The sequence below is a fragment of the Sciurus carolinensis genome, chromosome 4, assembly GCF_902686445.1.
Source record: "Sciurus carolinensis chromosome 4, mSciCar1.2, whole genome shotgun sequence".
NCBI lineage: Eukaryota > Metazoa > Chordata > Mammalia > Rodentia > Sciuridae > Sciurus > Sciurus carolinensis.
Window position 1 is genome coordinate 152431269 of NC_062216.1, and position 14430 is coordinate 152445698.

The 14430-nt window shown below is 37.1% G+C and overlaps 2 protein-coding genes across 3 annotated transcripts in view; one reads left to right on the top strand and one right to left on the bottom strand.

Annotated features, from left to right (window-relative positions):
* Snrpf (small nuclear ribonucleoprotein polypeptide F) lies at positions 1-5647 on the top strand. Its single transcript, XM_047551712.1, has 4 exons — positions 1-141; positions 1957-2082; positions 4863-4927; positions 5517-5647. Exons 1-4 carry the CDS (start codon positions 139-141, stop codon positions 5581-5583), a joined length of 261 nt encoding a protein of 86 aa, XP_047407668.1. The 5' UTR covers positions 1-138; the 3' UTR covers positions 5584-5647.
* The window catches only part of Ccdc38 (coiled-coil domain containing 38), a 27748-nt gene continuing 17926 nt past the window's right edge, over positions 4609-14430 (bottom strand). For both annotated transcript variants that reach the window (XM_047551709.1, XM_047551710.1), the window contains 4 exons: positions 14049-14184; positions 9344-9549; positions 7317-7410; positions 4609-6736 (listed from right to left, as the gene is read on the bottom strand). In XM_047551709.1, coding sequence (XP_047407665.1) covers positions 6623-6736; positions 7317-7410; positions 9344-9549; positions 14049-14184 — 550 coding nt within the window. In that variant the 3' untranslated portion in view covers positions 4609-6622. The remainder of the gene's footprint in view (positions 6737-7316; positions 7411-9343; positions 9550-14048; positions 14185-14430) is intronic.

Here is a 14430-nt window from a genome sequence, read left to right on the forward strand (position 1 = left end):
TGAAAGGTTACGGTGCTATTTGGCGGCCATTTCTCCTGAAGCGCAGCGGTTCGGGCCCTCGGGTAGCTGCTCCAGTCACGAGGGACAGGCTACAGCTGGGTCGGCGGCGAGTAGCCAGCAGCGTTCGCCCTATTCGCGATGGTAAGGAGAAAGGGAACTGCCCAAGAGGGGGAGAGGGAGGGCGATCAGCCTCGCCGGGCCTGGTGGTTGCTTCGCGCGTTTCCCATTCATCCGCGTGAGGCGCCGCGCACCGGGTCGCCCGCCCTTTCTCCCGGCTCGGGGGTGCAGATGCGCGCGCTGCTCCCGATGCCCTTCCCCGACGAGATCCCCTGCAGCCTTCTGCACCTTTGCATCCCGGCCTGAGCTATGCTGGCTGGTTAGGATTACAGGGTCGGGGTAAAAGTGAGCGGGTTTTCACGTCTCACCTGCAGCACTCCGGAATCCGCTTTTATTCCTTGATATTGGAACTCCTATTCTGTGACCCTCTGGACACAAAGCCCAGACTTTACAACAGTCATTTATTCATCAAGCAAGTATTTATTGAGCGCACACTACCTGCCAGGTATTGTTTTTAGGCGCCAGGAGTTTGGAAGACACATACTGATGCGACCATACTTTAGATTAGCCCAGTCGGATGTGGGAGGTAGACATTAGTCAGTAACAAAAACATGTCGTTGCAATTAAAGTAAGCGCTAAGAAGGAAGCTGACAGTGTTTTGAGTGGTTGTATTGGTACATTCGAGGGCTGGTCAGGAGGGGCCTCCCTCGAAGGTGGACTTTAATCTGGATAGCAGGAGGAAGAGCGAACCAAGCACAGGGGCAGGAGCATAGGCGCTCCAGCCTGAATGCCAGCTTGGCCAGTTACTAGACTGACAGAAAGTTACAACTGCTTACAAGAGTAACGGTTATAAGGACCTCTTGGATCATATACTAAGCGTTTTGATTCCACCCCACGTGCATTCGGAAATCATTAAAGCATTTTAAACAGAGGTACATTGTTTGATATATACTTTTTTAAAAATAGTGGCTTCATGAATATTAAACTGGAGACCCTTTAGGAGGTTGTTGCCCAGATCCTCTGAGATCAGGCTGAACATGAGGGATTTAGTAGCCAGGTTTTATGGTTCCTTTGAGATGATGGAGTAGTAGATGGGGGAACTGCTGCCTGAATTCACTGGGAATATTAGTGGTTTGTAGAATAAGTGAACTTTGAAATGGCTGCATTAAGAAACACTACTAAAGATAGTCATATTAGCTCCCAGAATTAAAGTGAAAGGTTATCAAGCACAATCTGCCTCTTGCTTCCTTCTGAAGTCTTGTATTTGGAATGCTCACTGACAATACTGCTATTATTTCTTATGTCCTCTTGAGATTACCTTGTTTGACTTCCCTTCTTTTACAGAGGTGACTTCCCTTGTCTGGAACAACCCCTTTTCCCTCTGGGAATAACTTCTCATTCTTTAGAGGCATTACTTCTTACAGGCACCCTTTACATTTCTTTTCATCCCTGAATTGGTTTGGTACCCTCGTGCATGGTATTGCAATATGTAATATGATTTATTTATGTATATGTTAACATTGCCCTATGTAATATAATTATGTCTGTTTATACTACCTCCCCCCACTCCCCCAGAGAACAGGGATTCTGTGTGTTTACTGTTTTTACCTTTGTTCGTTTAGAACTTGGAACAGTGAATGATGCAGGTATTCATTGTTTCTTAAGTACCTAATGAATATTTTTATTTTATGAGTTGAAGATGAAATTGGCTAACTGGATATCTAAATTTTCCTGATGTTTTTCAGCAAATAAAAATGAAATTCTGGAATAAAGCAATAGTAATTCAAGAGTTTGCTTCATCTGAATACCATAAAATATTGATAATATGTAGAGGAGATGATGGAAGCTGAGCTAAGGGAAAACAATCAGTTAAATCCTTTTTTTTTTGGTGCTTTGCAGAGTTTACCCCTCAATCCCAAACCTTTCCTCAATGGATTAACAGGAAAGCCAGTGATGGTGAAACTTAAGTGGGGAATGGAATACAAGGGCTATCTGGTATCTGTAGATGGCTATATGAACATGCAGGTAAGCTAAAGTTATAAAGATCATAAAATTATATTTGATTTTATTTGCCTTATTTCTCAAAGGCTTGATATGACTAGTAAGAATACATACATTGAAATGGACAAACATAAGCAAAACTCAAGAATAAAGTAAAGGTTAGGGAGAATGCCTGTGATATACTAGGCGAAAGGCATGGGATTAAATCAAAATTCAGCCACAGATTTTACTCTTAGTATTAAAGAAGTGCTTTGACATTTGATTCCTAAAACCATTAATGAAGAACACTACTTTGCTGGAGGAAGCAAAACTTCTCTTAGCTCCGAAAGAAATTGTTGAAGTGAAATTCTTCAATCTTTTAATAAGTGGTAAAGGTACAACACCGGAGTAAATCAATAAAAGCACTTTTTCGTGGAAAACGTGGATCAACCAGGGGAATTGATAACCTGACTACTTAACTGTTAAATTATTTTCCATAAATGATTCAGCCAGGCTTTTTTCTTCGTAATTAATGTTCTAATTGTAGTAAAAAATAAGTCACTTTAATCATTTTCAAATGTATAATCCAGTGGCATTAAGTACATTCGTTGTTACATAGCCATTACCATTATCTGTATCCAGAACTTTTTCATCTGTACCCATTAAATATTAACCCTCCATACCTCTGTCCCCCTCCCCAGCTCCTGCTAACCACTATCTTTATGAAGTTGTCTTTGTACCTCATATAAACGGAATTGTACAATTTAATTTGCCCTCTGTGTCTGTGGGTTCCATATCTGTGTTTGCAGATTCAGCAAATTGCAGATTGAAAATGGGGGAAAATTGAGTCTGTACTAATGATGTACATTTTTCCTTGTTATTATTCCACAAACAATAGAGTATAATAACTATTTACATAGCATTTACATCATGTGAGGTATTATAATCTAGAGATGACAAGGTATATGTAAGATATGCAGAATATATGGAGGATGTGCATAGGTTATGCAAATACTAAACTTATGTATGGGACTTAAGCATCCTGAGATCTGTGGGGGGTGGATTATGGAACCATTTCTGTAGTTACCAAGGGATAAATGTATTTGTCATTTTCTGTTTGGCTTGTTTCATTTAGTGTAATATTTTAAGGGTCTGTCCATTTTTTTATGACTAAATAATATTCCACTGTATGGATATATCACATTTTAATTCTCTGACCTCTTGTTGGACACCTCGATGGTTCCACCTTTTGGCTATTTTGAACAATATTACTGTGAACTTGGGTGTACAAGTATCCGTTCAAGTCTTTGATTTTTTGGGTACACATCCAGAAGAGGAATTAACATATTGTTTCCACAGCTGCTGCATGCATGGTTTTACATTCTCATCAGCTAACAGGAGTTTGAGTTTATCCACATCCTTACCGCCTATTTTTGGGGATTTGTATTTGCTCTTTACTCAAACTGGGATGCTCTTTTCCTAGATACTCTCACTTAAGTTGCTCACTAATTCTGGTCTTGGCGTATTTCACTTCCTAGAGAGGCTATCCTAATATTGCCTGCTCTGTCACCCTTTTTCTACTTTTTCTTCATAGTGACTATAATACTTGATATCACATTATATTACATGGTCATCTTTCACCACTAAAACTTTTGAGGGTAGGGACTTTATTTTGTTCATTGCTATATTCACAATATCAGAAAAATAATGAGTACTCAAAATTTTTGGTGAGTGAACAAACTCAAAAGCTGACATCAACGTGGTCTCACTGAGTTTCTTTAGTGCCTCACTTTTGCTGAGACTGGCTTTGAACTCATGATCCTCCTGCCTCCCAAGCCACTGGGATTACAGGCATATGCCACCACCCCTGGTGCTCTTAATTATTTTTGATAGCTGTTACTTATAAACTAACTGTCTCTACAACCACATGGTTCAAATAAGTCCATATTTTCCAAGTACAGGAAGTTATTTGTTACTTTGTTTTCTGGTTCAAATAAGTCCATATTTTGCGCGTATAGGAGGTTATTTGTTACTTTGTTTTCTACAAGAGGGAATAATATCTAGCCAGTAGGATTAACTCATTAACTTGTCTTAAATCCTTTACCACACATTCTCTTAAAACTGTTTTTCTTTCCCTTGCCCATTTCCCTTCTTTATTCCTTTTGTGAGCTTTAGTTGGCCCTGGTGGTGATGTTTTCTTTTTTTTTTTAATTACAAGTAAAGTATATAACTATATGTAGAAAAAAATCTAAAAATTTTGATTTAAAATTAGAAATAGCTGCAAAGATCATTCCTGTTTAATCTCAACAACTTGATTTTCCCTGTTTACTACTAAATAAAATTTTTTTCAGAATTTTTAACTCAGTTCTTTGATTTGGTTATATTAACCTTAGCATTTGTACACCCATTTGAATATCTCAATATAATTTGTAACGTTATTACTCTGAGAAAAATTAATGTCTGCCACTTTAGAACTGAATTTTCTGAAAACTTTTTAATTAAAACTTACTTATAAATTAGAGATTACCTTCTTTGGTCACTCTTGATATTTAATAGAAATACTACATAACTTGGGAATTTAACAACTTACATTGAAACAAGCTTTATTACGTTTTAGTTCCACATCCATGAATGTTAATTTTATTGAATGTTCATATGAAACCAAAAGTACAATAGTAATAGAAAGCCCATTTTCTAATTATAGGTAAATTTGAGTTGTTGGCATAGAAAGGTCTCAGTTAATAAGTTCTCTCACCAGTATTATAAGTGTGTTACAGTATTTTTCTCCTATGCAACTAAACTAATATATTTCTTTTTATTTAAAGCTTGCAAATACAGAAGAATACATAGATGGAGCATTGTCTGGACATCTGGGTGAAGTTTTAATAAGGTAATAAACAGCAGTAGTATATGTAAAGAGTTAGTGGTGAGTGTTAGAATTAGTACCTCAATTTGAATTATGTGGTTTGAATCACTATTAATTTAACATAATATTCTACAACTAGACTTCAGAAGTCTTTGATATTGTTAACATTTGTCAAAGGTAAGGTTTAAATACTTTGGAGCTATTCATCCTTAAGTTTTTTCTAGTGTAAATATCACATTTTCTGGCTCTTAGATATAACCTTTTTCATTGACCTTATTACAGGAGCTTAGTTTTGAAATTTAGTTGAGTCTGGTTGCTAAAGATTTTTGGTGTACTCATTTTCTAGTACTAGCAAGCCTCCAAATTCTAGTAATTATTTTATGAAAATGTCATTATGACAAACACATGGTAAAAAAATATATATGTATATATAAGACCATAATTAAGCAAGCTTTTTAAAAAACAAATCATGTGAAACATTTCTTTTAAAAAAGCACAAATCATATGATGTAAATTTAGCATGCAATATTTTCATAATGAAAAAATCTAGCAATAGTAATTCAGATCATATGGTTTTTGGTTGAAACAACAAAATGGCTGTTTCTATTTACAGGTGTAATAATGTCCTTTATATCAGAGGTGTTGAAGAAGAGGAAGAAGATGGGGAGATGAGAGAATAGCACCTTTCATGGGGATTTTTTTTATATATATTTCTAGACAATAAAGACTTGTTTTTGTTTTTCAGTTTGATTTGTGAACTATTCATATGCAGATATTTACATGCAAAGCTCAAATGTTGAAACAGTTGAAAGTTGATTCACAGAACTAATGCTTTAAAAGCCACCTGACTTTATATTCAAGTTGCTTTTCCTCTGTAAGCCCAATAATTTTTTTTCTGTAAGGGATAGTTATTTATATACTTAAGAAATTTTTATGAAAGTAAATTTCAGCCCTTGTTATTATATATTAACAGACCTTTTTAAAGCAAAGTTTTGAGCCACTTAATGTGTAAAGCTAAACATTTTCTTAATATACACTCTTATTTAGTAAAATAATGGTAACTATCAGTATAAGCTAAATAATGCACATATCATAGTTGAAATTGAAACATCATCTGAAAGTTAAAATGACTGGAGATAGGGCACAACAGAAATCATTAACTGACATTTAGGTGGGAGGCATATGCTTTGTTCACTTGAGAATAAAGTTTTCTGAACAGAACTTCATATGAAACAAAAATCAGTCTCATGGTTATATTGAGACCATAATCTAGTAGATTTCTCTTTAAGTTTTAAACTCCTCAAAACTTTTCATTTATTTTAGTTTTACATTGTTAAATGTATATTCCAAAGTAATAACTATACTGTGTACTTCCCTAAAGGTATGTTGAGAAAATGCATCATTTAAATTTTCATGTTGTCAGAAACAAGCCATTATTACCCTTTAATCATAATTCATCTAATTTGGGATATATATCCTCAACTGAGACAACTCCATACTAAATATAAATGTTTAACTATATAAAACAATATGAATAATAAAAAGCTTCAAAAACAACAAGAAAAACTCATTCCCAATCCTATAGCTTGCAGAATACGGGCCTATCTTCCTCAAATTAATTAGGACACTGTGGGGCAGAATATTGCCATTAATGAAAGCCAAAATCTATAAAATTTATGTAAAACATTCTGGTAATAAAATGTCTTAAACTGCTCCTATTCAACTAAAAAAATATTCTTCTTCCAGTGATTTTGTTCTTGGATCATTGACTAAAATAAGATCATGTTTGTTACCAGATGGAGGGTTTGAACGATAGATAAGTCGTCTTCCCAGCTGAAACAAAAAGAAAAAAACTACTTAATGTTCTTTAGCATAACCATTTTCTACAGAAATATGTAAAATGCCAATATAAACTTGATTCATATGGAAAAATATCATGGAATAATGTGGGTTTAAAATGCTAAAAGATCATAGTTAAAGGGGATTTTTAACATAATGGATGTTCAGCATGTTGGGCAAAGTTATATAGCAAACACTCACAAAATGCAGACATCAAAGCAATTAGGATTTATAGGTAAGTGAGGAGATGTGGGTAAAGTCATTGAATAGCATGTGGTTCTAATATGGCCATCCTAGAAAAGCATCATGTTGGAGGCCAACATTTCATTTCTCAGTAACTGCCATAGCACTTCATGCTTCCTCTGTGGTTGGATGAGACTGCTTTCTTGCCCATCATTTAGAAAGCTTTTTGAACAAAAAATTCAGAAAGTTGCACTATCTTTTTAAACACCAGTGTTATTGCTGGTTTTTGGAGATGTTCCCACCAGGAGAGGTTTAGGGAAAATTTGAATTGTTCTAAAAGAATACATTCACATACTGATACAGCTGGACCTATTAACAGCAGAACACAGACCTTTTTCTTTGGTTGTGCTACTGCTCTTTCCAGAGCAGCTTTTAGCCTTTCTTCTTGGTACTTTTGTTTTTCTTTCATTTTTTCTTCACGCAACCTGTCACGAGAAGGAAAGAACATTCTTATATAAATTATTCTAAAATCCACGGAATGTAAAGATAATATAATTACTATTTGGTAATGAATTGTCTAAGTAGATTCCCATAACAATGGGTTTTGAATGTTCAGGTAGATCTCAAGAAGAACTCCTACTTAGAAATGGGAAGAAATTCCATTTTCTCATTTTGGAACAAGTGAAAACTACCGAGACCTTGGTCTAAAACAAAGCCAGGCGTTCTCAGCACTCCGCTATTATTGCAGCACTTTCTGTACCATAGCCACTTACAATAACTTCCAGTTATCCCTTGTCCGCCCGCTTTTAAAACCTTACTTATGTATAAAATAGAGAAGAATCTACAAATTACAAGTGTATACTTCAGTGTATTACCATGAAAATGTGTTTTCCAATTAATGTTCTTGAATGATATTCTTGATATAAGATCAATAAATCTATTTCTCTTATTCTTAGGGTTTTTGTGAGGAAAAAGATAACTTATTCAAATATCCTGGTGCACAGCTTGGTGCAGAATAGGTGCCAAGTGATAGTTGCTTTATGAACCTGTATGATTATATCATAAATGTAAGATGATATACTGGTATATCTGTATATATATTTGATATACAGAACATTTTTTAATACAATTGGGTGTTAAGTTGGGTACATTGAAACCATGGGAAAAAATCAAGTAAAATCATTAATACAAATGAAAATAATAGAAATTTGATTTGTGTATTACTGCTGCAAATAAGTTGTAATTGCACTTTAAAGAGAACACATTTGCTACTGTAGAAAACATGTATAGTGAGGTCACCTTACAGAAAGTGATCCTCCATTTATATTTTCACGTTTGCTTTATATTCAGTAAGACCCCATTAGGTTCACCTTAATGTATTCTAGACTTCATTTTTATATGAAGAAATATTCCCCATACATTAGTAATGAAGTAAACAGTGACAAAATATCTAATATTAATGGCTATATTAGACAGCCTACTATGTGCCAAGCATGTTTGCTGCTTTTATATGAATTATTCTCATGTCAACCCCATAAGTATGATTATTACTGCCACTTGACAGATAAACTAAACAGGTTTTGCTGCCTGCCTAACATCACAAAGTTGTAAACAATTGAGTCTAAACTAAGCCCAGCAGCCAGGCTTCATGGCCATGCTTGGAACTGTAGTACCATTCTGCCTCCCAACGTGTTTTTGCTACATGAACACTATCCCACTTGTAAACATTCCTACATGCCACCTTATGCAGGCAATCGTGTTATAATAATAATAATAATAATCAAACAGCATGTACTTAAAAATCCTTACTTAACTTGGTGCAGAAATTTGTAAATAAGTGTGTTTTCCTGAAAGGCCCCAGTTGGGTGTGGGATTGGGTTTCAGGGACAGGCCTCATGAGGTTGTTTTGAGGAATAAATGAGTTACTGTGTAGTGCTGGGTAAGTGCTGGCACTGAGGAAACCCTACTTGTGTGGCTGGCTCTGACTTTTTCTAGCATTTCTTTCTTAGATTATCTCCCTGTAGTTTTCCAATGAAAGGCTCTTAATTCTGTGCCTTGTGCAGTTCTTCCACATGATAGCTCTTCAGAAATATGCAGTGCATCCTGAAGATTCATGTTTTCATGCTGCAAAGACTCACTTGCCTATCCCAAACTAGGTCAGTTGCCCTTGGTGAACAGTTCCTTGGGCTCCTTTATTTCACAGTGCTCATTACCACTGGCAATAAGAACATTTATTTCCTAAGAATATGTGATGTAAGTGTCTCCCACACTCAATAATAGTTCTGTGAGGTGGGTAGGGTTGGATTCAACCCCTCCGGTGCATCTCTGTATGGCAGCCCTTGGCATCTGAGATTTGCCCAATGTGGGATCCAAGCAAAAGCTGAGTCATATAGTATACTTAAAAGGCAGTCACTATACTTTTGCCGCCGCTCCTTCTGTTTCATCCTCTCAATTGCATCCACACTTTCTTTGGGGATAGATTCGATGAGGTCACTCAGTTCCACCAGGCGAGACTCTACTTTGACCAGCTTTTGAACTGCGTTCAGGCTGCCAACCTCCGCATCTCCAATGCAGACTCTATACACTTGATTAATTTTTTTACTAAGTGAATCTATCAGTTTTTCCTGAGATTGAAAAGAAAGCAGGAAACATCACATCACTATTTGGTTGCTCATTAGATAAAAGTCAAATTCCATCTTACTATGTTACAATGAAAAATCCTTCCTATACCAGTATGTGGTTTTTTCTTGTTATCTTTATTCTTTATTGGTGCTGGGTACTAAACAGGTATGCTCTACCACTGAGCTACACACCCCAGCCCCTAAATGTTTCTTTTTTAAAGAAAAATGTTAATATGACCCAGATCAGTGAAAAAATGCAGCAGGGATATTTATATCACAATATATAGTCAGATCATTATAGCAACACCTTGGATTATTTTCTCAAAATATACTTAGGTATAAAAAGTAATTATCAATCCAGTTTGCCACATACCTTTTTTATTCTATCATTCTATTATAATTGCTAAAACTATAATCATACTATATGTCACTTTATTTGCCTATATGCAGGATCTCCCCATTCTGTAGAGACTGCAAGCACCTCAAGGGCAGGAGCGACTTCTTATGCTTTACTTGTGTCTAAAACAGCACCGTGCACATCACTATACACTTAATGTTTGCAGAATAAGCCAATGCATTCTCTCAGAGAACGGTGTTTGCAAGCAAACAGATTTTCCAGGCTGCTGACCTATGAGAGCCCTATTAGGAGGTTCATTTCTGCTCACCATTGGGAAGCTAATGCCATATTCCAGTCCAAAGGGAAGCTTGGGCCAAACCCTGCTGATCCCTGTACCTGACCACTGCATCGTTTTAACTGTTGGTTTGGGGACCATAAGATAATTGTCCTCTTTCTCCACCACTAACCTGGAATTCACAGCTAAGAGGACCTCAGGAAACCGCTGGGCAAGGTAAACCGCTCTCCAGGTACCTCCCTGCCCCAAATCTCACCTGTGCTCAAGAAAGTGAAAATCACCATAAAGCCAAAAGCAAATGATACACTCAAGACAGAGGTGGCTCCTAGAGCCCTGAAAAACCCCCACTGGAACCACAAGCTCCCTGCACAGCCACTAGCATTGACGTCTCCCACCTCCTAGTTCAGTTAGTCCACCGATGGTCCTGTTGACCAGAAAGCTCCCTTTTCTTCCTCTCTAAATACTTCTTTATATTTAAAATGATCCTTTTAGAAAACTCAGAGAAATACAAAATATAAAGAAACAAAAAAGTTCTGTTTGCCATAAAGCTCCCTTTCTCCTCTCCCTAAAGTAATGTTTCCTGTTTATGCAACAGGACATTCCATTTAGAAACCTTGGAGACATACAGAAAAATATAAAAGGAAAAAAAATAGCCTATCAGCACTGAAATACTAGCCACTGCATATGAAAAAACATTCTTGCAATATACATCATTAAAACAAAAATACATGGTACTTTAAAATATATATTGAATACTTGTTCTGAAAAAAAGCAACTTTAATATGAGAATATTGGTTGATGGACATTTCTAAATGAGATCTACAACACAGATCAAACTTAAAAACAGACGGACAGTGACTTTTCAGGGTATCTCTTGGTTTTGTTTTTTAAAGTTCCCTTATCAAACAGGAAATTTCTTTTCCTATTTGAGGAAAAAAGAAAAACAAGAAAAAAATTCTTAAAATAACGAGAACAGCATTAAGAAAAAAGGACCGAGATTAAGGAAGATAAGTTATGTGTGAAAAAGAGATCAAGGGCTTGGCTCAACAGAGCAAAAGGGCAAAAGAGTACAAGCCAGAAAGGCCAACTGGTGACAAAATGACATGTAAGCCAGATTCCTGCAACCGCCACCAGATGGCAGGCCCGGCCCAGAGTTCCTAGGAGGAGGACTCGGGGCTTGGGGGCAGGAGCTGCTCAGGCTTCAGGAGGGAGGTAGGCAGGGTTCTGCCTTCCAACAGTGGATGGGATATGTCCAGAACAAGGTTTTGGGAGGAATCACCGGATCCGACTGGCCTGTCACATTCTGCTCTGCTTTGAACTTCCCCAGCTGCTTGTACAAAAGAATAAAACAAGCAAGAACACACTCTGTAGATTGAACAATGGGTAGCTTATGTTGCATTTCATGTTGAATGAAAAACAACTGCTACCCAGAATGGATGAATCTCACACATAATGGCGAAAGAAGGCAGACGATTCCACTTCTAGAAAGTTCAAAAACAGGGAAGTTAATGGATGGTTACAGTAGTTAGGGAAGCAGTCACTTGAAGGCTGGCAGAAAGGGGATGAGGAAGGTTTCTGAGGGGGGCTGGCAACAGTCTGTTCCCTCGTCTAGGGGGTGGTGTGCACGTGTGCTCACTTTGAGAAAAAATTCCTTGAGAGGCACACTAATAATTTATGCACTTTTAAATGTTATGTTGTACTTACATTTTTATTTAAAAAAATTGAATCAAGGAAAAAATATTAGTGGGTTGAGCACAGTTAATGTGACAGTTTTGAAAGAGTAAAACATTCATTTTACAGTTACAGTTCCAAAGTAACTTATAATTTTTGAATATCAAAATTAGGTGTGTCGCTTCTATCGGCTTCAACTGGAAAGAAACTTGGTTTATTTTTGTGGTACTGGGGATTGAACCCAGTGCCTTGCACGTACTAGGCAAGCACTTTACCACTGAGCTACAACCTCACCCTTTTTATTTTTATTTTGAGACATGGTCTCACTCAGTTGCTTAGGGTCAAAATTGCCCAGGCTGGCCTAAAACTTGTGATCCTCCCGCCTCAGGCTCCTGAATAGCTGGGATTACAGGCGTGTGCCAGGACACCCAACTGGAAAAACAATTTTAAAAAAATTAAGTGCTATTATATTTACTTATAAAGGATTGTGTTTTGTACATTTTGAGATCTGAAAGAATGGGGTTGGGGAAGCAGGAGAATTCTAAGGAAGGAATTTTCCTTTTAACTTTCCTGTTCTGCCTTCCTCTTCCCCACCCCACACTTCTAAAATTTGACATTACACTTGTGACCAAAATGTTATGGATACTCTTAAAAAGTAATTTTCAGTTCAATTCTCCCTCCTCGTTCTTGGGATCTGGTCACCTCGGTGTCCAGTATTGAAAATGCCTCTTTTTTCTTAGTTTTCTTCAAGTTGGATGAAAGGTGTTGCCTTGTAGTGGGGGTGGGGTAGATACCACATATTTATCAGACTCTTTTGCAAGACACTTGGCTTTAGAATTAAAGAGTTGAAGAGTGGAAATGACCCAGGTGTCCCTCAAAAGATGAACAGGTAAACAAAATGCATAGATACCATGGATTATTTTTCAGACTAAAAGGAAATGTAATTCTGTAATGAATGAACCTAGAGATCATCGCACTATGTGAAATAAGCTCGCACCAAAGGACAAATATTGTACATTCGCACTTTATGAGCTCCCTAAAAATGTCATATTTAGGGAGACAAAGTAGAATGGTATTGCTAGGGGCTGCGGGGGAGGATTGGGAAGTTGGTGGTTAGGGGGGATAGCGTTTCACTTTTGCAAGATGAAAGAGTTCTGGAGATTGGTTGCAAGACAGGATGTGCTGAACACTACCGAACTGTACATTTTAAAATGGTTAATATGTTGAATTTTATACTGAAATGATGAAAAAATTCTGGAAATGTGGTGATAGCTACACAACAGAGGATATACCTAGTGCCATTGATGCTCACACTTAAAATGGTTAAATGGTAGATTCTGTGTTTATTTTACCATCATGAAAAATGGCTAATGAAAAACATTGAGGAACCAGAAGGTGGCCACCATTACATCTCTTCCTCTGGCAGTGATGACCCCATCCCCTGCTAACTCCTTAGCTCAGGATGTTGTAACACCTTCTGGAATGTGTGTGTAAAGGAGCCCTAAACAGTTTTTGCTTTCCGTAACCCTGCCCACCTGTAGGGAGGGAAGGATAGTCACCTATTTCTGATGCAGTTTCCCCAATTCTACCTGTCTGAAAAATCAAATCATAGCCATAGACATGACATCAGCCCTGCATGTTAGCTTTGACTTTTTAAAATTTCACTTCAGATTTTTACGAGGAAACCCATGTTAGATGGAATTTGTTATGGGTTCAAAAACTAACCTAATCATTCATTCAACAAACATTTATGGAAGACAGACTTTATGGGGACACTAAACTGAGCTAAGAAGAAGATAATCCTTGATTGAGGAATGTGCAGCCAGTTAGGAGAGATGAACTTGTCAATAAATAAGTGTACCAGTCTGAGTCACAAGTGCTGTGATAATGAGCTTATCTGAATTCTGGTACAGGCTCAGTGTTGAGCAAATTTCCCATTCAGTGTTGATTCACTGCTTTCTCTATTAGATACACTTGCTCCTTGAATTGCCACCAAAATGATCACAGGCAGTGAACTACTTTGTTATGTAAATTGTCTGACTTAAAGAAATGTATCTATAGGGGAAACCTTTGATATCATTTTATTAGAGCAACATTTTAAGTGAAATTCAATGCCACTTGGAATGATTCCTACCTAGTAAATTGGCATGCTGGCAAGATGATTACAGAATAAAATTCCCATAGTCTAAGAACAATTACCTGATGTTCCGAATTAAATTCTCCAAAACTAAAGAGCCTGGACCTCAGTTCCAATTCTGCCGCTTTTTCCTCTTCTCTTACACAGTTAGCCCTAAGCATTTCCTTGTGCTCCACCAGGAAATCGATGTTGCTATTTCTATTGCAAAAGAAGAAAGAGACCCTGGTCTGTAACTTGTGGTTTGTGAGAAAACCATCAGGGGCTTTGACACTTTCTTTTTTTTAATCATCATCCTGTGCTTAGCAAGCCAAATGGGAGTCCATGCTTGAAGACCTTGCTGAGTTTACCCAGCAAGGTTCAACGAGGAGAAGAAATGCCCCAATGCTGCTTTCAGAATCTAGGCATTTTCTTTGCCTCCCTTATCTTTGTGGTTTTCCTCTGGTA

Coding starts and splice junctions, on each gene's coding strand:
- Snrpf (XM_047551712.1), top strand. Junction 2,083..4,862: donor ATGGCTATATGAACATGCAG/GTAAGCTAAAGT, acceptor TTTTATTTAAAG/CTTGCAAATACAGAAGAATA. Junction 4,928..5,516: donor CTGGGTGAAGTTTTAATAAG/GTAATAAACAGC, acceptor TTCTATTTACAG/GTGTAATAATGTCCTTTATA.